The 25,504-nt window shown below is 44.0% G+C and overlaps 1 protein-coding gene across 6 annotated transcripts in view; it reads right to left on the bottom strand.

Moving 5' to 3' along the window:
- SRGAP2 (SLIT-ROBO Rho GTPase activating protein 2) overlaps window positions 1–25,504 on the bottom strand; it is a 226,819-nt gene that overhangs the window by 46,909 nt on the left and 154,406 nt on the right. For 4 of the 6 annotated variants that reach the window (XM_036234435.1, XM_036234438.1, XM_036234433.1 and 1 more), the window contains 5 exons: window positions 18,926–19,141; window positions 18,210–18,338; window positions 9,971–10,195; window positions 6,197–6,298; window positions 4,974–5,171 (listed from right to left, as the gene is read on the bottom strand). In XM_036234435.1, the coding sequence (XP_036090328.1) occupies window positions 4,974–5,171; window positions 6,197–6,298; window positions 9,971–10,195; window positions 18,210–18,338; window positions 18,926–19,141 (870 nt within the window). The remainder of the gene's footprint in view (window positions 1–4,973; window positions 5,172–6,196; window positions 6,299–9,970; window positions 10,196–18,209; window positions 18,339–18,925; window positions 19,142–25,504) is intronic. The other 2 variants (XM_036234434.1, XM_036234436.1) reach the window with 1 other exon arrangement.

The following is a 25,504-nucleotide window of genomic DNA, read 5'->3' as shown; positions in this document are numbered from 1 at the left end:
ATGATGGATTACCTTTTCGGGTTCCATTTAATCCCGAAGGATCAAAACTGTGTCAAGGTATGACCTGCATCCCTAAGAAGGAACAATGGTTGGAAGTTCTCCATCTAGGTAAGCCACGTATGGGAAGGTAAAAGCAACCTAGAGTTCACAGGCATGTTATTTATCACTTTCCTGTCCTGCCCATTGTCAGCGCTCATCTGTATGAGACAAGCTGGAGAAATAACCTCACCTTTACTGGTGGAGTTGAGTCAAAGGCTGCTGACCAGACACACAGAGAAACGAGCTGAGATAGCCGCAGGGAAGGGAGGAATGTGTGGCTTTTCAGTGATGTCTGGAGACCCGGGGGCTAGGAAAGGAATTATTTTTGTGAAATCTCGAAATCCTTTCCTTGGGCAATAAGGTCACTTTCCTTACTTAAAGCATGTTCCAATATTTGGTAATTAATTTTCTTTCATTCCACACCCTGCACCCTGTTCCCTTCAACAGACATCTAACCACAAAGTGATGACCTGGGCTTTTCCTCAGTGAAAGAGAAAAAAAAAGGGCAGTTTCTAGTCTAGATCACCAAAATAAAAGCAAATTCCTAAACTCAGTGTCACGCCCTACCCATCCAACTTTACACTCAATGTGCTCAAAAAGTAGGAATGGAGGCAAAGAGTCTATTGGGTGGTTTTGGTGTTTTGCCATTGTGAACCTTCAATTTAGTTTTTATGATCTTGATTTATGTCTTAATAAATTTCTAATTGGTTATTAACTGTAAGCAATGAGTTTTATTTACTGAAAAGTATCAATATACTCATTTTTCTTTCTGAGCCCTCCCTCCCTAACATCTTGGTTGCAGTAAAATGGAAAAGCCTGAGTTCTAATCCTACCATTTACTAACTCTTTTAACCTTGAGCAAGTCGCTTAAACCCCAGAGTTTCCCCATCTAAAAACTAGGGGTAATGATATCATTTTTCACAAGGTTGTTGAAAATGAAAGAGGATAAGAAGCATGACTGTGATTATTAGCACAGAGTCCATCAACTAGGAGGTATGCAAAAGGGTTCCTTATACCTGAATCACCTGATCAATTAACCTAAAAATGGTCCTTCCCTCGACTTCTTTGCTTTGTGCTAATACATAAGAAAGCTAAATCAAAGCAGGTTTCTGATCGTGAAAAAAAAAAAAATAGTAAGAGGCACAAGAATGCTTTCCAAATTTAATTTAAAAATACCCCTCCCCTTTAAATACACTCTTACAATGGAAGTATGAAACTCGTGGACCTTGCTTATGCCTCGGATTTAATTTGTGTGAAGCCAGGGCAGGGCCAGTATTCAGTGCTGCAAGGGGGTGGGGTTGGTGGGAGGAGTGAACTATGCCCAGCCAGCACCACACACACAGATACACAGATGTCACCACAGAGGCTGCTTCCCTACCATCCAGGCACTGTAACATTTTCCCTCCTCCTGTGAATTTTTAAAGCAGGAGACTTTAAAAATTCAGACAGAATATAATAGAGCAAACCTTTAATAAGAGCACATCTCCCCCTTTAATGGATAAGGCAAGGGCATTCATTCATTTGCATCTGCTTAGCACACAATTACCAAGGGACTACAGGAGAATACCAAGATAAAAAAGATCTCAGACCACCAGGTCCACGTCCAGTGGACTAGAGCACTGTCCAATGGCCAAGGCACCATCTCCTCTCCTAACCATTACCTTACTCAAATCTGTTCTCAAGATTCAGGCAGTCTAGTTTATTTGATCAGCTGTAATCCTCAATCCCTTTCCTATTCCATCCCCTATACAAGAACCCCAGATTCCAACTCCCAAAGGTACTTAAAAGAAATGCTAGCCTGACGAGGCTTTGACAATCCTTGACTAACCACTGAGCATTACTGCCCATAAGCAGGGAACTGGTTAATGAAATGATGGTGCATCTATCCATATGATGGAACTCTGCAGAGCCATTAAAAAAGGAGACAGATCTTTTTGGATTAATATAAAAATAATAGTAAATTAAGTAAACAAGGATTAGTGAAGAACACTATGGCCATGCCACCCTGAACATGCCTGACCTCATCTGATCTTGGAAGCTAAGCAGGGTCAGGCCTGGTTAGTACTTGGATGGGAATACCAGGTGCTGTAGGCGTTAGAAAAAAAAGAATAATGAAGAACAGCATAACAGCATGAGTGGTATACTTCTATTTGTATTTCTATGTATTTTATTTCATTATATTTCTAATGCAATGCTATTGTACTGAAGGGTATGTCAGTGGTGGTCCATGCATAGGGTATCTCTGGAAGGACACAGAAGAAACAGGTTTTAATCACTTTGCAGAGGGGACAGAGGGTCGGGGCCACGGATGTATAAAAGCTTGACTTTCTTCTGTATGATCTTTTGAAATCTTTGCATTTAAAAAAAAATCAATTTTTTAATCATCACAGAAAAAAAGGCAATGGGTAAAAAAGGAGACATTGCTGGATTGTGTATTATGGAAGACAAATGGTAAAGAGCCAGGTAAATCAGGATATGTCTCCTCATTTAGGGCAAAGAAGAGGAGAAAGCTGCTGAGCTGTGTCTGTGCCTTCCAGTGACCTCGACCTCTTCAGAAGGATGGAGAGAAAAAGACTGTGACTCAGGACCAGGCAACGAGATTCTAGTTTCAGCTCTTGTCTAGTTCCTCGGACAAGCTACCCATCCTCTCTGGATGTATTTTATTTTTTAATTTTTTCAAATGAGGTTAGATGATATTTAAAAATCACTTCAAGCTTTAAGATTCCATCATTATTTTCCTGGGACTCCTGCAAATGACTGACTTTTATAGGTCATGCTTCAAATTTCCAACTGAAGTCATTTGGGCAGATAAATCTGATGACAGCTGAGAGTGGTCGGGAGGTTTTCCTAGCAGCTCTGGATCGCTAAGCACTCTACCTAGGAGTCAAAGCCACCGCAAGGGACCTCTTCCCACCTTTTCAAAAGAAGAGAGTTTCCAAGACGTGCTACTCTGCTGCTTTTGAAGGGCAAGGGGAAGCACATGGCAATGCCTGTGGAGGCAACAAACTAAAAAAAGCCCATGTGCAGTTGTGTTGGCTTTGCATGTTTTGGCAAGCACAGGCTGCCATCCTGTTTAACATGCACACCCTCTTTTCGTAAATGTTCATTTCACCACCCAAAAAAACCCCTTTAATCATGAAATGAATTATCTGACACATTTCAAGCACCAGTCACAAAAACGATGAACTCTCTTGTAAATTGGTTATTAGACAAGCCCAGACAAAAAAATGTTCCTGTTATCCAAAGAAATCTGCACACAATTTTGATAAGTAGCAGTATGAGCACAAAAGACAGGAAATGGGTTAGAGGACATTCATGCAGATAGAGGTGAAAGGGTGGGCGGGATTTGAGAGATCAGCAGTTTGAATATGGTCATTCCTGCTCTTATTGAAAGGTCAACTTTGGATGCAAATGTTATAGATTCACTGAAAGCCAATAAGGAATTCTGATAGTCTTAAATACAGATTTTTAAGTCAAATTTCTTACTTAATCAAAAAAAAAAGGAAATCTTCTGCCACGTAATGCAACTAGGTCACTTACGCACTGTTATATCTAAGCAGTCCAGACAGACCAAACAATCCTATTATTAAAAGCCTCTAGAGTGTTCAACAGCCTCCTGAGATAACGAACCTTGGGGCAGCATCACGGCCCTCATTATAATCAAGAAGCTTCTTAATGTCTAACCCAGGTTTTTGCATGTCATTCTCTTCCTGATTCACCGCCTGGTTCACTCATCCTTCAAAATTAAGCACAGCAATCACTTTGCATGTGATGTTTCCTTAACTCTGTGTATACATTTAAAAATTTTTATATATTCATTATTATCTCTAGTGGGATTATGGGTAATTTTTATTTTCTTCTTTTTGCTTCTAAATTTTAAATAAGCATGTTTTATTTGTATAACAAGAAAAAAGTTATTTTAAAAGATAATACTGTTAAATTACTCTCTTTCAACAGCCTTCTCCAGGATTAAAAAATCCTGAAAAATTCTGAGCTTAACTAAGTAAAAAAAAGATTTATTTTTTAAAAATGATAGCAAATCACTAGTGCTCTTCACGGAGGAAGGGCAGTGTTCAAAGGAGAATTAAATAAATTGTTCTAGTTAGAGGAAAAATTCAATTTATTGCATGCAGACAGTGTTTCTTGACCGAAAAACAAGTTAATTTCTTTCATTCAGAATCAGTATGCATATTCACTGGCTATATTTCATCTCACATCTGCAAACTTAATTTCTCCTTTCTTGGTCATCAGAAGATTAGGAAATAAATTTTAGTCCAGGCACTAAATCCTACTTGGCAAGCTCAAAATAACTTAATTATTAAAAAGCAGCACCAAAGACCAGCCAACAGTAACCTTCCAAAGGACTGTTAACACAACTTTAAAAAAAAAAAATTGGGTCCATCTGTCTAAAAAGAGACTGGGAGATACGTGAATAACAAAATACAACGTTTTGGAATTCTCTACAAACCAACAATGCTTCATATCACCTGTCCCTTTGAATTTTAGCAATAATGATAAAAAATAATTTCCCATTTACAAGAGACTACAGACTTTAAAAACAAGACATGTGTGTGCCAGAATATTTGGATGTAGTTCCCAAGAACCAAGAAAAGTCCCCCTTTCATGACCTCCTATGGCTGAAATGGAAACTTTCAAACAAAAGCCTACTAGGTGGTTAAAAATTTCTTTAAAAAGAAAATCTTCTTGGTAGGGTACTTGAGAGCATCCTTTCTCTTAGGAGTCCCTGTTAGACACATGTGACTTGTAGGTGTTTGTGTCTTTAAGTATAGGGATGGTCTCTGAATATGCCCAGATTCAAATCCAGGATATTTAAAGACTGCCCTTCAGACACTTGACAAGGCCTCCGGGCTTCAAGTCTGCCTTGTGTGCGGGGTGCCTAAAGAGGATGTTTAAAGGCCGCTGCACTTCCTCACCGTGAAGTAGAACTGCTCCGTCTCTTGCTGGTTGGCTCTCCTCTTGGCGATGCTGGGCTTGCTCATGAAGGTTTCTGAGACCGTGGACTTGACAGACTCCATCGAGTTGCTGTACTGGAAGCAGTCAGACACATCAAAGTCCTCAACGGTCACGATGTCCTGGATGGTCTGCAGGGTGGCTTCCATTGTTTTCTTTACCTGCCACAACAAGGACCAACACAATGCATGAGGGGCAGCCTGCGAAACAGCAGGTAATGGGGAAGCTTGGAGAAGAGGGAGAGGAGTGGGTTAAGGAAGGAAGGAGGGTGCTGTCAGAGGGCGCAGCTCTGCCTCCCATGGGATGGTGCTAAGTGGGTGGTTAACATCACATGGACTCTGCTACAGAGTGCTCCTCTCTCCAGGGAGGACCTACCCACCGCTCCCTTCATGCTACATACCTGACCCAGCTTTTATATTTTATGTTTACTTTCTAAATTTAATATCAGCTCTTGGCTATAGAAGTGCTAAGGAGAGACAGAATGATATAAATCCAACCAACCCCATCACATAAAGAGCTGGTGAAAATGTGTGATGGGCATCGTCCCGCCATGCCCCAGGTGTTGTTTCATGATCTTCAGCAAATCAATGTACTTGATTCCCCATTTTCAAACTAAGTGACTCATCCCCAGTCCTTCCTGATCTTCCTGGGAAAAGTAAAACTTACTGAGATGCCAGGCAAGAAGCTACATGAGCTCAAAAGAAAGGAGCTCTGATAATCAATCATATTATCTTTTTGAACTGGCTCCTGAAAACAAACACAATGGGCTGAGGAGAAAGTCACTCTTTCCTAAGAGGATAGGGATGTTTGAAGTGTCAAAGTCAAAAGCCTCTGTTTGTTTGAAAATGCTGGAAAAAGCCAGGCAGGAGGGGGTGGTTTCAGAGATACAATATTGTTCGCTCAGCTGCCAAGAGCCATTTTGATTAGATGTGTAGCATGGGGGGAAAAGCATTTTGCAAAAGCTCAAAATAGAGCTCAACCTTTGCAATGCAAGAGCAACTTCCTGGAGTTCAAGGGCAGGATGTAGCAGAGGGGGAAAATCCAAGCCTACATTTGGCTAGGAAATGTTTGCAGCAGCCCGGACATTCTCGGCATGCTCCTTCCACCGCTCCCATATGGGCGGCAGCAAGAGGTTTGACAGGGAAACTCAGAGGGTGGCTCTGAGTCTCCTAAGCAGGAAACTCACCTCTTCGTTCTCAATCTTCAGGGTGGATAAGCGAGACTGCAATTGTTGGCATCTCTGTACCAGCTCACTCTGGACAGGCTGCTGGGCACAGAGCTGGGAAGCCTGCCAGAAGCAAGAAATACCAGGTCAGGAAGAGGGCACCATTCTTTTGGCGGTTCCAGAGTCCCATTACTGCTAATAAAACTATATATACGCAAGCTGCAACGCTCACAGTTTCTAGTTAAAACAAAATCCAAAGCCAAAGTGTGTAGACCTCTTCCAGGACCAAGGAGCACAAGAAAGGTATGAGGAGTGGGACCAGTTTGGAAAGACCAGGTCTCTCTCTTTGTATCCATCTCCAGGCTGGTGCTTGGCAGAGGCAGGTCTATGCAGGGTCCGTGGCCCCAAGGAGCCCGGAGTTAGGCCAGAGAAGAGTGCCTTGGGCAGTCCCAGCTTCAGAGACACAATGCTTTGGCACAGGGAAGATTTCCTGCTAGAGGTCCAAGTCGCTACCTCTCCAGCCCCTCCTTCACCCCCCTTCATATACCAGAGTGAAAGCAAGAGAGAAGTGGGTCAGGAGGCTAACTTTCTGCTGTTGGCAGCCAGCATGTGTTTATAAATCTGGGCCCTGCGTGAGAGACAAAGTGTGAAGCCAAGAACAAGTCCACAGGCTATGCTAGAGGGCCCCAGAGGGCATGGAATCTGGTAGAACTTGGCATTTTCAAAGAGCCATCATTTTACCCCAGGTCTTCACCAGATCTGTGTGGGAGAGAAGCCTACCCCTCCCCCAAAGGATCACTGTCAGTAAGCTTTCCCTTGTGTGAAGGGATGGACGGCTGAGTTGCTGTATCCTGACAGTGCTATGGCTGTGGCATGGGCGTGAGGTCACTTACAGTCCCCAGGATGGCAGGTGAGGAACAGAAGGCTGCAGACTGGGAGGAAAGACCCCCGTGGAGACAGTTCCTATCACCTTGCCCCCATGTGTCCCTTAGCCTCTCATCTTGAGAGAGACATCTGGATAGAACTGGCCTTTTTTTTCCTCTGCAATAAGTGGGCACATCTGTATGCCCACAGACTATTCTCTTGCTTGAAAAGAGAAAACCTCCCTTCAAATGGGGGGGGCTGGGACTTGACCTTTTCTTCCATTGGCTTTTAAGCTCCAAACTGACTTGACCTCCTCCCCTGGCTGAGAGGCTGGTGTGAGCCAGCTCTCAGATCTAAAGAGGGCTGACTTCACTCTGGCTCTGGGATAAGCAGACACAATGGAGAAAGCTCAGTGGCCAGGATGGGTTAGTGCCAAGAGTGCAACACTCTGGCTGCCTGATGTCACTGGTCAGGCATCCAGAGCCCCACCAGTCCCTGGGGGCACCAAGAGTAGAGCCAAGCGCCTTCTCCCAGTACTTCTGAGAGTGCTGGGCATCAATGCATGTGCCGAGTGCCCCAGAACACGAGTCAGTGTGGGGCCTTGGCCAATTTCAAGGCTTACAGTCAAAATGCCACCTGAACTTCAGTCTTGGCTTAAAGACTTCCAGGCAGCTCCCTCTTTTTGCCTCTACAATCTGTAGATAACTCACACTGGTGGGGATAGACTGGCTGTAGGGACCAAGAAAGACTCACCATCACCTCTCTTTTATTTTCCACTCATATAAAGGCTAGTCTGAAATGTGGAACCTTTGCAAGATCTAGGACCAGCCCTGGACCCCGCCGGGCTCAGCCATTGATCAGCCATGTTACATAAAGGGAGGGCCTAGGCAGAAGAGTAAACGATTGATCTTTTAAAGTAACCCAGACCTAGCAGGGAGGAATCGCGGAGAGAAAACCACCTCCATGCCTGTTCCTTTAAGAAGCAGTAGGGCTGCCGATGTATGCTTTGGCAGTGGTCCTCTACCAGGGTGCAAGGTAATGCATTCCAGCTGTGTTCTGGAGTGCAGAAATGAGGCTCTGACAGCGCTAGAAGGGGGCCTGAGCACCCAGCGCTTGGATTCCCCCGTTATGGAGACAAGCTGTTTGGCTCGGAAGGCAACTCAGTTAAAACCAGAAAATGTATCACTCAGCTCTGCTGGTCCCTAAGTTCCACTGATTCTTGGGAAGAAATCTTAGTGGCAGCATGAGAAGGGGCTTGGAAGGCAAGTTTGACTAGAAGCCAGGGCAGGTGAGGAATGGGGCTTCCTGGGCTTTGGCGACACCCCTTCCGACTGCACATGCTGCCATCTCACTTACCCATCTGTTCAGACGCTGACATTTCCTAAGCCACAGCAATGGAAACAAACTGTAAATGGTTTGGTTTTCCCCAAAAAGGAGAGGAAAGAAATCATCTCCACATTTTTGTGTTTAGGATAGAAATGTCCCGCTCTCCATAGTGGCCTACCGATGACAACAAAGCCCCTGGTTACACTGCAACAGCTGTCATTCGGGAGCAGGGCTTTTAAAGAGGGTTTGGATGCTAATTCTAATGGAAGCACCGATCGCTTGCTGAGAAGACTTTGTTGTTTTTCGGTCACCCAGGATCCATCCTTCCTTCTTCTGCTAATTGTTCTGATTGCCTTCCGGGGGAACCTTCTATTCCACGACTCAGGCCATGTGCTTTGGATGGGGTTCTCCCCACCTCGGGGATGAAGCAGGTGATCAAGGCATAGCCAGTTTGCCGACACCTAGTCACATGGGTTGACTCAGGGATAAGAAAGTCACTCAATCGGAACCAAGGAGACACAGTGAGACTTTTGTGGGAGCTTTTAGGAGGGATGTGGATAGCCATCCCACTGGATTTAAATCTAGAAGGAGATAAGCCTGGAAATAGTGCATCTTGCCCCCATGGGATAAGAGCCTATTTGAGAAGAGGGCTAACACATAAGACATGAAACAGAGAAAAACTGAGTCTTGATAAAATTCCCACTTCTAAATTCAACCACGCCTGAAGGTTTTCTGTTATGTATACATAAGCCTACACATCCCCCGTCTGATTTAAGCAGTAGGTTCAATGGTGGCTCCTATCTGCAGGGATGAGGGTCACTCTGATTTGTATGCATAACCACTAGAAGTGGAACCAAAAGACTCACAGTAATGGAAACTAAGGAGCTGCTCTTTCCCCTCACTTTAGTTTATTCAGGCCCTTTTTCTTTTAGTCATTGAAGGTGAAAAGTCCAAAACAGGGCCCCCATGTTCATGCTCCCCTGCCTGGGCCACCAGCATGGGCATTCAGGAGGACAGCTTAGCTCCTATCCGTTGTGTAGGTACCTATTCTTTTCTATTCAATACCCAAGCAAAACTACACTCTTTACTTCAATCTTCTAAACCCAGGAGATTAAGATCCTTCAGAACTCTGCCAAATGACAAAAGATCACAGCATTACCCTGCTCAGCCCTCCCACCCCATCAAACGCCTTTAGAATCCAGCCCCATCTCAGCTCTCACCTCTTCCAGTCTCAGCCCCTGAAATCCCCACCTCCCTTTTACGACACCAAACTATTAGTAGTTTTTTAGAACACACCTGTTTTCACCTCCTTTGACCCCTCTGGTCCCTTTGGGTGCCCCTCCCAATGCATTTTTCTAACTCTCTCTCAACTCACCAGACTCTGTAAGCTCCCTGAGGGCTCTAATCCCCAATGTCTATGGCCAAGCCTAGTGGACAGCCAGCACCCACTAGCTGTTTGCTGGATGAGTGGAATGTGCCTCATCCACCTGACAGGAAGCTTTAGGCCTCATCCTCTCCTGAATAATATGGCCTTGGTGTCGTGAATCCAGACACAAATGAGCTCGAGCCCCTTGGGAAGTCGGAGGGAGGGGAAGAGAGCCTCACCATGTCTCCCATGTGGGGCTGGAACTCAAACTTCATAGGTGGGCAGAAGACATTGTTGTACATCTCCATGAGGCGCTGCTTGTCACTGGTGGCATCCAGGTTTTCTACGGCATTCTCGATGGCATCCAGACCCTCGTGCTTAGACTGCTCCAGATTCAACTCAGCGGAGAGGAAGGTGCGTAGTGCTCGGTTCAGACTAGCATGGTAGCCTAAGTCACAACACTGCTGTGGGAAGGAGAGAGCACGTGAGCAAACCCTGGACAGCGCCAGCCAAGGCTTGAATTTAACCATGTCAAAGAAACCGAGCAGCAGGAAGAAGGCTGACATTCTGACTTCCAAGATCTGGGCGAGGTTTCTCAGTTCTCAACTCCCAGTTAAACACACCTTAGAGGACTGTGAGCTGCTTAGAAGGAAGAAGACTCACTAGTTCAAGATAAAATGATTTAATCATGAGCTACTCAAGAAATACAGGAAAAGTTGAGTCAAAAGGAATCCTCTTACATTTTCTGTTTCCTCTGAGGATACCATTATAACAAAATTCAATGATAAAAATATAGTCTGCCACTCCTCGAAGGTCACTATGGTTAAGTCACTACATGCCAACCAAGTCAGGCCGTTTCCACATTCAGAGTTCAGGAATCAGAAGTGCTGCAAGAGCAGCTAATTATGCAAACTCAGAACTCTGGGTGGGAGAAGAAGAGACTGGGGGCCTGACTCTCAGTCATCACCCCACCAACTCTCAGCATGCTAGAATAGGCCTTAGCCGCAGACTAAGAGTTTTGCACTAAAGCTCCCACCCCACGGAAATAGCATTTACCAGACCAAAAATTTCCAAAAAGAAGTCTTAATGAAAAAATTCATGTAAAGGATTCTGATTTTCTAAAGAAAATCAAATAATAATAATACTAAAAGATACAAAAGAGTCGATAGTATAAAAAAGCACCCGACAGGAAGTCAGCAACCTTGGAAAAGCCACTCCCTGTCCCTGAACCTGTTTCCTCGACTGTAAAATGAACAGATTTGGCCAGGTCAGTGGTTTTTGAGCTATAGACCACAGCTGTATGGTTCTGTGCCAGAACCTTCTTAGGCTACCCTTGAGAGAGGGTAAAAGGGCGGCCCAGCTAGTGGGACTTAGAACCTCCTACTCCTGCTTCAAACGAACCAGCTCTGTTCTTTTTCCTACTTAATATATTGGGATTCTAGGTAAGGTCTGAAGAAAGAATTCTTCTGCTAGAGGAAAACGTCTGAAAATACTTGGATGAAATTAATCCTTAAGGCCTCTATAGGAATGGCAATCTGTAATTCTACGATAATCTTCCCTATTCCTCCCAAAGGACCCAGAGCTCCTCATTCCTTGGCCATCTATTATCTCCTCTATTGCTTAAGCAGCTTTGAGATCCAGAATCTGAGAAGACACACCAGAGAAACATCCATGGGTAGAGTAGGACCATGTGCCTGGCTGCCATTTCATTCCATAAGCAGGCATCAGATTAACTCTTCCCCCAGCCATTCCCCTTCTTCCCGATCACACTGGGAGCAGCCACTATTAGGGAAGAAAAAGCATGCACCATGCTTCCTCCTCCCAGCATCTGACAAGAAGCTTAGCAATAGAGTGCTTTCGGGCTGGGCTCTGGGTTCAGTGCCAGTAGGCTCTGGCAGGTACCTGGCTGCAGTGGAAGAACAGTAGTTACGGCTTAACTAGAGGCAGAGGATAGAAAGACATTAAATTTAGTTGGGAGGGAAGAGCAAGTGGAAGCTAGACAAAAGTGGCTGACTGGGAGACTACACGTGCGAGGGTCCTTCCCCTCTGGGAGATGCCGCTGGTCTAGTCAGGCTGCCCTTGAACCTGTAAGCCTTCCTTACTAGGTCTGTTTTGACTCTGATGATGAACTCTGTGGCTGTAAGTCTAATGAGCAGAAGTAACACTAACCACAGGGCTGAGCAAGGATGTGTGTGTGGAGATTTTTAGTGCAGAAGAGAAATTAGGGTGAGGCAGGGTACCCTTTATAAACCTTTTAATATTTTTGGTAACTCCTCTTTTCTCTCCATGTTTACTATCTCTACCCTAATTCATACCTTTATCATTGATCTTAGTGCTGTTGGTTTCACTTCCCTGCTAAGAAACCTATAACAGTGCTCTCGCTCTCGCTCTCGCTCTCTCTCTCTCTCTCTCTCTCTCTCTCTCTCTCTCTCTCTCTCTCTCCCCCTCTCTCTCTCTTTTCCTAAATTAAAGTCCACTTTCTTCAGTTTGGAAAATTTTTAAATGCCTCTATATTTACTGTGTGCTTACCATACACCAGACAGTGTGCTAAATGCTTTATGTGCATTCTAGATTTTTATTCTTGTTACAACTCCTACGTGGTTGGTATTACTTTAATTTTCCAGACTAGAAAGCTTAACTTAAGCAAGGTCAACAGCCAGAATAAACTGTGCTCTCTTCAGTCTGGCCATCGAACATCATCTCCCTCTAATTTCGTCTTCAGACTCTTCTGCTCTAACCCAGTGACACGTTCTCTGCTGGGTAGAGTATTGGAAAACCATAGGCCTCCAATCAACCGTAAGAATATGAGCAAGCTGCTTAACCTCCCTGAGCCTCAAACGAGGAATAACATCAGCCTCATAAGTTGCTGGGAGGCCAGTGACAGGCAGTACATTTATCTATATCTGAAGCCGTGCAGACGCTTAAACACCAATCACCAGTATCTCCAAATGCACTCTCTCTCTGCTCTTCGGCTCCCAGAATTTTTTTTTTTCTTTTTCTTTCTTTCTTTCTTTTTTTTTGATGAAAGGGTACTTGAGTTTTAAGGTGAGGGAAAGGGAAGGAGAATGCCTGTGGGGTGCAGGGGGTGTGTGTTTGCCCCATGTATTGTGACACACCATAACTGTTGGAAGGGAAACAGAATCTCAGGATTTTCTCTTCCTGAAATGTTTCCCACTCCTCTCACCTGTTGGAATTGGATCCAATCTTTAAGATCCAAATTAAATTCACAGACTCTGGGAAGGCAGCCAGTCCTGCAGCCCGGGCACGTATTGACCTTGGCCTCCACTCACAACCACACTCATCGGCAGTCCTCACGTGACACAGAATACACTCCCTCATTCTGTGACTTGCCATTTCATATCACCCCCACCAGAAGGCAAGCTTCGATGAACCCCTTACTGTTAAGCTTCCCTCATGGTAGGTATTTAATAAGCATAAGTGGACTGAATGAAGCTAGGAGTGCAGATTCCAGGCTCTTAGGAAATTACCCACCTTAGGCTGGATACTGACCTAGGAAATAACCCACCTTAGGCTGGATACTGATCTAAGTCAAGTGGGCAGATGTAGCCATTGAAGCCTTTTGTGTTGCTCACTCTGTATGGTCTATGGAAGGTGGGGAGCTATCTTGGGCCAGTCCACTGCCTCTCTTAAATAACTGTTCTGTTGCTTCTCTGTCTTAGTCAGTTGGGGTCTGACTCACAACGTGCCCTCTGGCTCCTCTAGGCCTCTAGACAACCAGGGAGATTCGGAGTAGGTTTTCCAGAGCCTTTGCTATCCACATATTTGCAAGGGAACAGCCGGAAACTGAGGTTTTAGCAAAGAAGCAATTTACGGCAAGGTTAGGGAAATGCTATTTGAATATTTCATCTTTAGCCCCAAGAGAATCCCAGTGAGCCAAGGCAGCACATCATTTTGCTCATGATGGGGACAAAGCATGCTTCCCATGGCTTCTGATGAGTTCCGTGGCCACGCCGAGCCCCCTTGGCCATTTCTGGGTTATATGTTTGATGAAAACGCTCCCGGAGGAAATCAAATTTTTATAAGAATTTAATGATGGTCCATCCAGATGTGTGATGACTTGAATTAACCCTTTACCAGCTGATCTCTTTACTCTGAGACTCTGGAGAAGGCCTAGAGAAGAAATATGGGTGTTTTATAACACCCGCTTCAAGTTCACACAGAAGAGAAAAATAATTGCCCTTTATAAAATTTCCTATTGCAAAAGCCAAGTTCCCTCACGTCCGACTTGGGTACACATGGTGTCACAGATTCTCTACCCATGGACGAAGCATGCACAACACCCCAGCTGTGAATGAGGACAATGCTCTGTTCTCCATTCACCCATCTGCTCCTGGGGTAAGAAAGTCACAGGAGGATGGCGGAGAAACGTCACATCCCAACAAGCCTACAGTTCTTAGCCTCCATTAAGTCAGCTCAGAATGTCTTTTTGGCCTGTTGTGTCAGATGCCTCACGTGGATTCCTACAGTCTGAGTTTAAATCTTATAAAAAGCAGGCAAAGGCTAGTCCTTGTGTCGATGTACTGCCACTGACAAAAATAACTTCTCTTCTCTCATTCTCAATGCCTTCGGCACACACTGAGCTTCAACCTGTTAGGAAGGAACCATCACACAGACGGCACTGATTGAAACGAGATTCATTCCATGTCTCAAAGCGAGTCCTGTCAAGACCAGAATGCCAACGTACCCAGGTTTACCACTCACTCTTGCACTGCTGGTTCACTGCCAAGGCATCTTTTTGGCCATTTTTATTGCATAGAGCAGCAAGAGTAAAGAAGAACCTACTGGCATATGCAGTGATGTAGATGAACCTCAAAAACATCATGCTGTGCAAAGGAAGTCAGATACAAAAAAGCATGTACCGTACCTCTGCGAAGTTCTACAACAGGCAAAATTAATTTAAGGTGAAAGAACTAAAAACAGTGGTTGTCTTGGCAAGGAGAATTTATGGGGAAGAGAAAAAAGGAACTTTCTGAGGTGATGAAAATACCTTGCTAGAGATGTAGGTTATAAGGGTGTATGAATTTATCACAACTCTTGAAACTCTAACACGTAAGTTCAGTTGTCCTACGTAAATTACATTTTAAAACAGCATTAAAAGACACAAAAAAGAAAAAATCTTGGCTTAGGAAATCGTCTTCTTCCTCCGCCTTCTGTTGTTTTCTTCTTTCAATGAATAAATGATGTGCTTGGCTCTGTATTAAGCACTATATGTATACGTTATATATGCGTGTTTTAAGGTAAAGGGAACATTTGGTTCCTGCCCTCACGGAGCTTATAGAGGAGACTAAGAGACCTGCCTCTGTTCTTAGTACAGTGACTCTCAAACTTTTTTTGACTTCTAATCACAGTAAGAATTACATCTTACATTGTCACAAACACATGTATGCGTGCACATACACATGCCCATGGGTATGCAAGCATGCACACTTACCTCATACAAGTTTCACCACGTAAAACTTAATCTTAGCCTTACTAGTGTGATATATCCTATTTTCTTTCCTGTTCTATTCTAGACTAGTATACTCTATTCTAGTTCATTCATCAAAAAAAAAAAAAAAAAGAAAAAAATTCAGCAAATTGGTACAGCCACTATGGAAAGCGGTATTGAAGGTTCCTCAAAAAACTAAGAGTTGACTTACCATATGATCCAGCAATCCCTCTGCTGGGTATTTACCCCAAAGACTTGAAAACTCATATTCGAAAAGATATTTACATACCGATGTTCATAGCAGCATTATTCAAAGTGGCCAGGACATGTAAGCAACTGAAGTGTCCTACGATAGATTATTGGCTAGAGAAGCTGTGGTATATATGTATATATATATATATATATATATATATATATATATACACACACACACACACACACACACACACACACACACACAATGGAATATTACTCAGCCATAAGAAGAGATGAAATACTGCCATTTGCAACATGGATGGACCTTGGAGTAATCATACTAAGCAAAATAAGCCAGAAAGAAAAGGTTGACAATCACATGATATCACATATGTGGGATATAAACCTAAAAGCAACAAACGAACGGGGCAAACAGGGACTCACGGGCATGGACAATGGACGAGTGGTTACCAGAAGAGAGGGAGAAAATAAAAAAATAAAATGTTAAGAAGAAAATTATGTATATATAGTATGAAAATAAAAATAAATTGGCATTAAAAAAAGAAGTCAAACCCATGAAAGTGATTTCATGACCTACGGTTTGGAAAACACTGTCCGAGGCGCCTGTGCTTCCCTCTAGTGCTGCGATTAGCCAGGTACAGAGAAATTATCTGTCTAGCCATGCATACCTCTAGGGCAAAAGCTATTTTATTCCTTTTGTACCCCTGATGCTGAGCACACAGCCTCGTCTGGAATAAGTATTTACTGAACAATTTTTAAGCAGAATAATGTTATCAGCCTTTTCTTTTTTTTTTTTTTTTAAGATAAATTAATCCATCTCCACCTCAAGAAAAAAACGAAACAAAACAAACGACAACAAAACAAAATAAGAGCCACGTTACTGTCTGCGTGGCCTGGAAGGCTAGCACCTGGACTTTCTCACAGTAACCTATACCCACGCCCTGGCTGGGTGCTAAGGGGGCTGGCAGGTTTCTTTTTTTACAGCCCTTCACTCAGCATCCTATGAAGACAGGCTCATAACACACACCTTTTTTTTTTTTTTTAATAAAGAGAATAAAGTGCAAAATAGCTTGATTCTTAGACTGATTTTAAAACACCTACTCACATCTGATGGAGGGGTTAAGGATTGTGACTGACAAAGCTGCCCCCGGGGGCAAAAGAAAGAGAAAAGAACAAACCAGTAGCAGAGTTGTGGCGGACTGCACAGTCTAAGGTTGTTTGTGTTTTCTTGTTTGTTTGTTTGTTTTTAAGCCAAATACGAGGTAAACAGTAGATACTGAGCATAAGAAAGAATGAAGTGATTCTCTCCCTCCAGAGAATAAGCATCTCTCCCAGTGAGGACCCCCCCTCCCCACCCCAGGAGGAGAAAGGGTCTTGTTTATGGCTGTGACCTCTACTGGAGGACAGTGTTCAGATTGGCACCAACAAGCAGAGAGAACAAAGAGGTACGTGAACGGAGATCAGGGCTCCACTTACCCAGTGTGACAATGACACCCAGGGCATTAAGAGGCTGAAACCTACTGAATCAAAAATCCTCGGCTGAAGGGAAACAGGAATCTGTATTTCAGAAAAGTTCCCCGAGCAACTCTGATGTGAGGCCAAATTTAAGAACCTATGATCTAATCTAATTCTTCAGTTTGCCAGAGTGGGGAAGGGGAAAGAAAGAGATAAAACAGAGCTCTAAAACAGTTCTGTGACAAGCCCCCAATTTAACAGTGAATCTTAGACCAGAATCCTACACGATATTGTGAAGTGTGGCAAGTTTGTGGAGAAACCAAGGCAGGCAGGCAAGTCTGTGCGGTCTGGCCAGAGGCTTGTAAAGCCCAGCTGCTCCCTGCTGACAGTCAGAGGAGAACATCGGACGTCAGACTGGAGACTCGCCAGGTTCTGCCTGAAACCCTGCAGACTGGGGTGCTGATGCTAAGTCGGGGGGCTCCATGCCCCTTACTCTGATGACAGGAGGGAGAGGAGAGAAAGGGAGCACTTACGCAGCCTCAGTCAGGACCGGCTCAGGAGTCTGTCGGTGGGAGGGACTGCAAGATGCAACTACGTATAAAGTTTGACGGGAAGCGTCAGGAGAAAAAAGGCCAAGGCTGACCCATAAGACTAACGTTGATAAATATAGCCCTGTGCCTGCCCCAAGGAAAACACATGTGCCTACTAACCTGTTTCTCTCATTATCTTGGCACCACATAAAAAGTAGGAACCACGTGTCCAGGACATCTGGATCAGGACCCTAATTTGCAATGTAACTTTGGGCAGGTAACCCTCTTGACCCCTAGATTCCTAACCTGAAGATAGTAATACTGATCCAAAAGGGTGATATGACAATCAAATGAGATAATCCTGAGAAACACTGAGTGTTACATAAACGTAAGGTACAACATTCTAATTCTTTAGCTTTTGCCACTCACTTCTATGTGCAAATAGCTGATCTAAGAAAGTATTTCCTGGGAGACAGACGTGCATGATGGTTATAAGCGTGGGTTAGTAATTGGACCTACGTACAAATTTTGCCTCTGTCACTTATCAGCTGACTCTGGGTCTGTCATTAGAACTCTGAATTTTAATTTGTAAAAATAGAGATAATAAGGCCATCTTCCCAGGATTTTAGCGAGGACTGAAGGAGAGGAAGTGTAAAGTACTTCACCTGGTACCTGGTACGTGATAAGCCCCTGATGGATCGTGGCTATTTTCTTCATAATTGTTCTCAAAATGCTTTGAGGTGCCTGACAATAGAACTGGGAAATGCCTGACCTTATCTCCGAAACCAGGAAAGAGGCACCCTTGAGCCCCCAGCTTCAAGCACTTACATCAATCAGGTCAGACAGGTCATGGATGTAGTACTTGAAGACAGATGCATTGGTCGCCTCCAAAGCCAGTAAGTACTCGTTCCGGGCTTTAATGGCCTTCAGCTTATTCTCCGTGTACTTGGCTTGGCGCTGAAAAGGGAACGAAAGTTCAATTTTACTTTTTTTTCTTTTAAGGGGAGATTGTTCTCTAAAAGAAGAAAGTACAGTACATTCGAGAACCACAATTGTGCTGCTACTCCCTATGCGCGTCTGCCTTAAATTGGGTTCTAATTCTGTTTAATGAGATTCAAGGGCATAATGTAGATCAATCCGGGAAAGGTTAATGAGGCTCCCTACTTTAGACGTGTGTCCCACTTTGGTTCTATCTGCAAACACCATTCTCCATCCTTGCATGGCCACCCTGAAGGAGGTGCCACTACATCTGCACCTGAGCACCTGACACCCGAAGCCAAACCCCAGCTCCACAGTCCCCACCCGGGCTTCGGAAAGGTCACTACTGTGTATTGTTTTATCTGCTACAAGTGAAAAACTGGGAGCCCACATGCCCAGCTTCTTCCAATACCTAGGATTCCTTTCACAGAAGATAGCAAGGACTCACTTTTGTTCCTTAGGCTCTAAAGGGAGCCGGAGCTTCCTTGTTCTGCTCTTCATGATGCCTACTGGAAAATTCCTAGAATGTTTCTCCCCAGCCCCTACCACTGCTGGAGTGTACACACCTTCTCCTTCATCTTCTCAATCTTCTTCACCGAGCTCCTCCGGACATGTTTCTCCTCAATGCGGACGTTGGACGAGGAGTCCGGGGAGCGTGGGGTCTGCCGGTCCTCCTGCTTCACGGATTTGCCAATCTGCTTCTCCTCCTGCTTCTCTGCCTCCTTTAGCTTACTCTGAGCACTGATGCTGTCAGCGTTGTACATGTGATATGTCTTCATAACCTGCAAGACACCCCCCGCCCCCGCCCCAGAGGTCAAGCCGAAGGGGTCAATTCTCTGCTTTACAGACTAACAGACTCAGCTGGACCTCTCCCCACTGAAGCAATATCGTCATACCCGTAAGGGGGAAATTCATAAGTGTTTGGAGTGGTGTTTAACGTTATATATTAAAGACCATTCCAAAGCACAGGAAAGCAGGATTTGAACTGAGCCAACATGTCTTTTTATTAAAACGACTTCATGTCTTCCATTATGTATTATTTACTTCTATTTATTAACATTTGTGCCATTACTCTTTTATATCGGCCAAGGAATTTCTATCACCTAGTCAGGTAGGTGGAGAACACCACCACCACTCAGGCCCCAGAGCAAAGCCCGGTTCGGAACCCTGAACAGGGCAGCACAGCCTGTGCTTTTTGGACCTTTCAGATATAAAATGGGGAAAAGGAAAAGGCTTCAGAAAAGCTTTGTGCTGGTCGAGCATCCTGGGGATCTGTCTTGTCTGCTTTATCCAGATCAAACACTCTCTCTCATAGTAACTAGAAGAGCAGTAGCAGTAACAATGGCAGCTATCATTTCCCAAGCACTTAGTATATTCCTGGCTTTGTACCAAGTTGCTATACATGCATTTTCTTATTTCATCCTGTTAGCGATCCCATGATCTAGACGACAACCCTATGAAGACTACGAACCCGCGCAAGAATTCAGGTAAGAGCCTGAGAAGGACTAAAGTCCACGTGAAGGGAAACTGCAGTTGCTGCAGGGGTGAAGCAGTGTGAAAGGAGAGGGACACAATCTTCCAGTTCTCCATCGAAGCGACTGTTGTGAGTCTAGTCCCTTTTCTTCATAGGCTGGGGAGCCTGGACCTCTATTTCTTTCCAATCTTACATTCTGTTGCTACACAGGGAGCCTCTAGCCTCTACCTGAGAGTTAAAAAGGCTTGATAACACACCAAGCAAGCTAAAGTTTACGAGACCAACACTTTGATGCCATGAGATTTCTTTGAGAAGAACTATAGAGTGTAGGAGTTAGGGTGTATGAATGTGTATGAGGGGGCAGGACTGAACAACAGAGGAGAACAAGTGTATAAGATTAATAATAATCTCTAACATTTAGTACAAGCTGTGTGTCAGGGGCTTTACGTATGTCGCCTCGTTTAACCCACAACAACTTTATGAAGGACATGTTACTATTTCCATGTTTAAAGATGAGGAAACAGACTCAAAGAAGTAAACTAGTTTTAGTTTATGGCCATGCCACGCTGAACGTGCCCGATCTCATCTGATCTCGAAAGCTAAGCAGGGTCAGGCCTGGTTGGGACTTGGATGGGAATACCAGGAGCTGTAGGCGTCAAAAAAAAAAAAAAAAAAGAGATTAACTATCACACTGAAGGTGACACGACTAGTAAATGGTTTAAATCAGGATTCAAACCCAGGTTTGTCAGAACACAGCGTCCACACCCTTGGCCAGTAAGCACTAGTGTCTCCTCTACATAGAACCAGAGCTGTTTTGGTTGGTAGAAAAGGTTAAGTTTGGTCAAGAGAGGCTTGAAAAGAGAAACTGGTTTCATTTATGGACTTGAGTTAGATCAATGGTCTCAACTAGGGGCTAATTTGGCCCCCAGGAAACATTTGGCAACATCTGGAGACATTTTTGATTCTCACACTTGGAGCTTGCTACTGGCATCTAGTAGGTAGAAGCCAGGGCGGCTGCTAACCGCCCTATGCCAGGATAGTGCCCACAACAAAGAATTATCCGGCCCAATACGTCCATGGTGCCAGAGTTGACAAATCCTGGATTAGAGGGACTTTGAGGGTATATTAATCATTTAGGATTAGCGGGAGGTAGAGGAAGGAATGAAGAATACTGGGACACCGACAGAAACAAAGTACATTAGAATTTAAATAACGTCTCATTTTGGATGCAAAATGTTTTAAATCAGCTTCACCTTATTCTGAACCTCACATCATTTCCCATAGGTATAAGGTCTACTCTCTATATTCTCTACAGAGGAAAAGTGATATTTATCACAGACAGTGTTGAAAAACCTTCTAAGTAACTCAAATGGCCTTCTAGGTTTCCAGGCAGACTAAGAAGTGAGAAACAGGCATCTGTATCCTGGCTGAAGAAAGGCAGACAGGAAGCTCCTTTTTTTTCTCTTTGTACCTGAATATGACCAAGGGATTCAAAAGCTTGAGTGAACAGTCATGAAAGTGGATGATTGTTACGAAGGTCATTTTCTATTTCATGAAGATGCATAATAAAGAAATAGGAAACACTATGAATAAACACAAGACAAAAAAAAGCTCAAAGAAACAGAGCCAACGAGACAACACATGAAGTAATAAAAATCAATCTATACTGCTCCTTCCCCCTAGAGAACTTAAAGAATGCCCTTTAAAAGAGTACAGCACTACCTTCGTCTAAGGAACTGCACATTCCTAAAGGTGAGCACCACTTCTCTCGTGTTCTCTTCTCCACGGTTGGGAATATGGTCACGTGGACAGTGGCAGTTTCACAGTCAATTTTGTTGCTCGAATGACTTAATGACACTGAATCTCTCTTCCGTGGAAATACAAGAGTAGTATAACGTGTGCCCTCCAACTCAAGGGAAGACTGAAGTCTCCAAAGGCTGTAACTTGAATAAATGATGTCAAAACATTTGGAGAAACAGAACTTGGAGTTGGTTTTATATGTGCATGTTTGTGTGCATGTATACACACATATCTGTATATACGCATATATAAATGTATATATAGTGAGGCAAATACAAACTAGGGAAAAAACTCAGCCATCTAAATCTTCAATTCTACAAAGAAAATTAACTTTACTTTGAAAACTATATTGAATTCATGTTTTAGCTCTGTTCCTACACTAAAATAAAAGTTTTTATTAGTATTATATTCAGATATAAATTGAGGAAAACAGAAAGAACAAAAGTAGAAGATGAAAATCAGGAGAGAGATCATAACTGAACTACTGAACCCTAAACCAGAAGTAAGGAGAACCAAGAAGCAAGCGGACTTACATCACAGAAGAACTAAGAGGAACTGGTGGCAGTGGGATGAAGGCAGAGATAAAAACGAGAGAAAGTATTGAAAGCCTGAGGATGGTTAGACTCCCGGATCCCACCCCTCTCCGTCCACAGCGGAAGACTAGAGGTTTATATTCTTCGGGAGGGGCTACAGACTGGACACCAGGCTCAGCTAAGGATAGGGATGCTGAACTTAAACCAGAAGGATCAACTGAAAATTCTATAATAAATATTGGGATGGCCTGGGCTTCTTCAAAACTTGGCCCCAAAACACAGGTGGGAGATCAAAAGAGCCTTGTCTAAGGAATCTGATTATCCAAGATGAAAGACCTAGAAATACTGATATCGAGGCTTCCCAAGGCCACGGTCAGATCGCCCTACACAGAACTTGCAACCAGGTTTTCAGCGCCAAATTTTAAAATATAAGCAGGCAGCTAAAGACTATCAGACATTTAAGGAAAATATCTAACATGAAAGACTAAGAGCAAAACAAACAGTTGAGAGCAGCGGTCCCCAACCCTTTCAGCACCAGGGACTGGTGCTCCTATGAGAATCTAATGCCTGATGGCCTGAGGTGGAGCCGAGGCAGCGATGCCACCGCTGGGGAGTGGCTACAAATACAGGTGAAGCTTCGCTTGCTTGCCAGCTGCTCACCTCTTGCTGTGCAGCGTGTTCCTAACAGGCCACAGACAGTACTGGTTCATGGCCCAGGGGCTGGGGACTCCTGATTTAGGAGAAACAAAGTATACAGAAAGAAAACTTCAAAAACAATCCATCAATAATATCCCTAGAGAGATTAATGAGAAATGAAGATATTACATTATGAAACAAGAACAGGATATAACAGAAAAGGAACATTCAGAGAACAATGAAAGAGCTCTTGGCAATTAAGATTCAATTCAAGAATCTCTCCAGGGAGCCTGACTTCATGCCTCTGCTCTGTGCAGACATGTATTTTCGTAGCTGCTTTGTTTCTGTCTTCTATTAAAACTAAATGCCTTGAGTTCTGGGACATTTCTTATTTGTCTTTGTATCCCTCGTGCCTAGTGCTAGAGACACAGGCAAACAGAGGTGGGGGACTATTAACTGACACTATTTCAAGAGAGCAGGTGCTAAATACCAGTCCGAAGCGGCTCCAAGCAGACGGCTGCTGCTCCAAATCCAGGGGACTATGCTCAAAGGGAGCCCAGAAGCATAAAACCTCCGGGGACCAACATCCCCCGTGTCCCAACACCTCTTCCTTCTTTCTCAATTCTAGCGCTTCGTTGACTCTTCTTTCTCAACCAATCCATAGGGCTTCAGTGCCCCCAAATACTCTCCTTCCTTAGGGGCAGGGCCACCGGCTTGTCCAGACACAGCCTCTGAGTACAAGTGAGGCAGAAAATTCCAGACTTCTTTAGGAAGCAGTGTGCTCCGACTTCAAAGGCATTCCTAGATCATCAGTTGGAAAACGAAAACCACTTACACCATGGCCTACAAACTAGCCAGCTTGTTATGAGGAAAAAACATGCGGGGGGACTGAATGCTCACTGGATTGCTCTCTGAGTAGCAGCTGTGGGAAGCAGCCCCTGGCACAGAAGCCACGTCAGGGAAATCAAAGGCCTGCCAGGCAGAAAAGAGGAAGGTATAGAGGGGAAGCTGGCCGCTTAGGGCGGGAGTCCAGGGCTCTCGCCTAAAGGCATGTTTGTATGGGAACACCTGGGCCCTGCTCTTTGGATCATCAAGGTTCAAAAGTACTTAAATTATCAATCCTTGGGTAATCAGTCTTCCAAAAAAGAAACATTAGGGGCATAAGCAAGGTAAGAAGAGCAATGAATATGGAGGGTTCCTTATACCCTTGATTTTCTTTATCCCATGCCCGCAAATAATTTCTGTTGCCTACAGGGTCACTGAAATGAGAGACCCTCTGTGCCCTCCTGAACAGCAGATAAACTCCTTATATAAAAAGCCCTCCCTTTGTTTCTTCTAAGTCCTACCAGAGAGAGAGAGAGAGAGAGAGAGAGAGAGAGAGAGAGAGAGAATGAGAGAGAGAGAATGAATGAGAATACAACATACAACAGATAGCTTCCCAAAGACAGCATACAATGGTCCCAAGTTCCTACTTGATGAAACCACTGTCCCATGTAAGTCTGGTTTACTCAGAACTTTCCTGGGTTCAACACTGAAAGTCTCATGTCCTAGGCAAACCGGGATAGTTGCTTGCCCTAAGGCCATGGTGCTTTATTCAGACCAGTCCTATGCTTATCTCACCCTTCAGAAGAAACAACCTATAATTCTATTCTATTTCTAATGGACTATAGAATCTACAAATTCATTTGACCCTTACCTATAGTTTGATATTTTAGGAAATATGACTCCTCCAGCCCCTACCCTTACCCCCCGCCCCCACTCCCAGGATGTAAGATACCAGTACGTGGAGAGTACGGAGACCTGAATCATAGAGGTTAGGAGCATCCCTCAAGATCACGTGGCTAGTGGTAGACCAGGTAGAACCTGGGCTGCCTAATTCAGGAGACTCTAGTTACTAGGCCAGGGTTTTTCGATCTTGGTAATATTGATATTTTAGGCCAGGTAATTCTTCTTTGTGGGGTGCTGTCCTGTGCATTGCAGGATTTTAGTCATATCCTGACTTCTAGCACTCCTCGGCCCCAGTTATGACAACCAAAAATGTCTGTAGATACTGTCAAAAGTCCCCTTGAGGGAATAAAGTCACCCTGCCTGAGAATCACTGTACCAGAGAATCACTGCCTTCTCTGAAACTTTCCAGTGTTCTCTCTTTTTTTTCCATCCTATTATCTACTACAAGAAAATATCAAATTTTATTTTGGCCTTGGATCAGATTATAAGCGTGTGTCAATTCACCTGATGGCAGAGGTACTACGCTCAGCCAATTCTCAGTTTGCACACTAATAGGAAGATTTTATGCTCTGCATTGTCCGTGGCCTTACAGTGGCCAGCAAAGCACGGGCCAACACTGGATGCCTGCAGACTGCAGTTCGAGGTGCCAGCTCGGGCCTCCTCAGACCAGAACAGCAAGTGCCAGGGTTTTCTTCCTCACGCCAACACAAATCATACCCTTTCACTTGTAATTATTATTTTTTTAAATCTTAGAATATCAGGAGATCTAGGACTCTGAGTAATGACAACAGAGCCCTAGATACTGTTCTTCCTTTGCTGCCTCCGGTCTCACTGCAGAAGTGGCACAATAGACTTACGTTAGTTTGGGGCTTGCTGGTTATCCAACCTACTCCTCCCCAGAAATGGCCCATAGCAGAGGCCCAAGATGCTTACAGAAAAATAAAAGGATTCATCTAATGACTACATGTGTTATT

Source organism: Rousettus aegyptiacus, unplaced genomic scaffold (assembly GCF_014176215.1).
Source record: "Rousettus aegyptiacus isolate mRouAeg1 unplaced genomic scaffold, mRouAeg1.p scaffold_m13_p_17, whole genome shotgun sequence".
NCBI lineage: Eukaryota > Metazoa > Chordata > Mammalia > Chiroptera > Pteropodidae > Rousettus > Rousettus aegyptiacus.
Note: the sequence above shows the minus strand (reverse complement) of the source record. Positions and strands in the feature narration are given on the sequence as shown.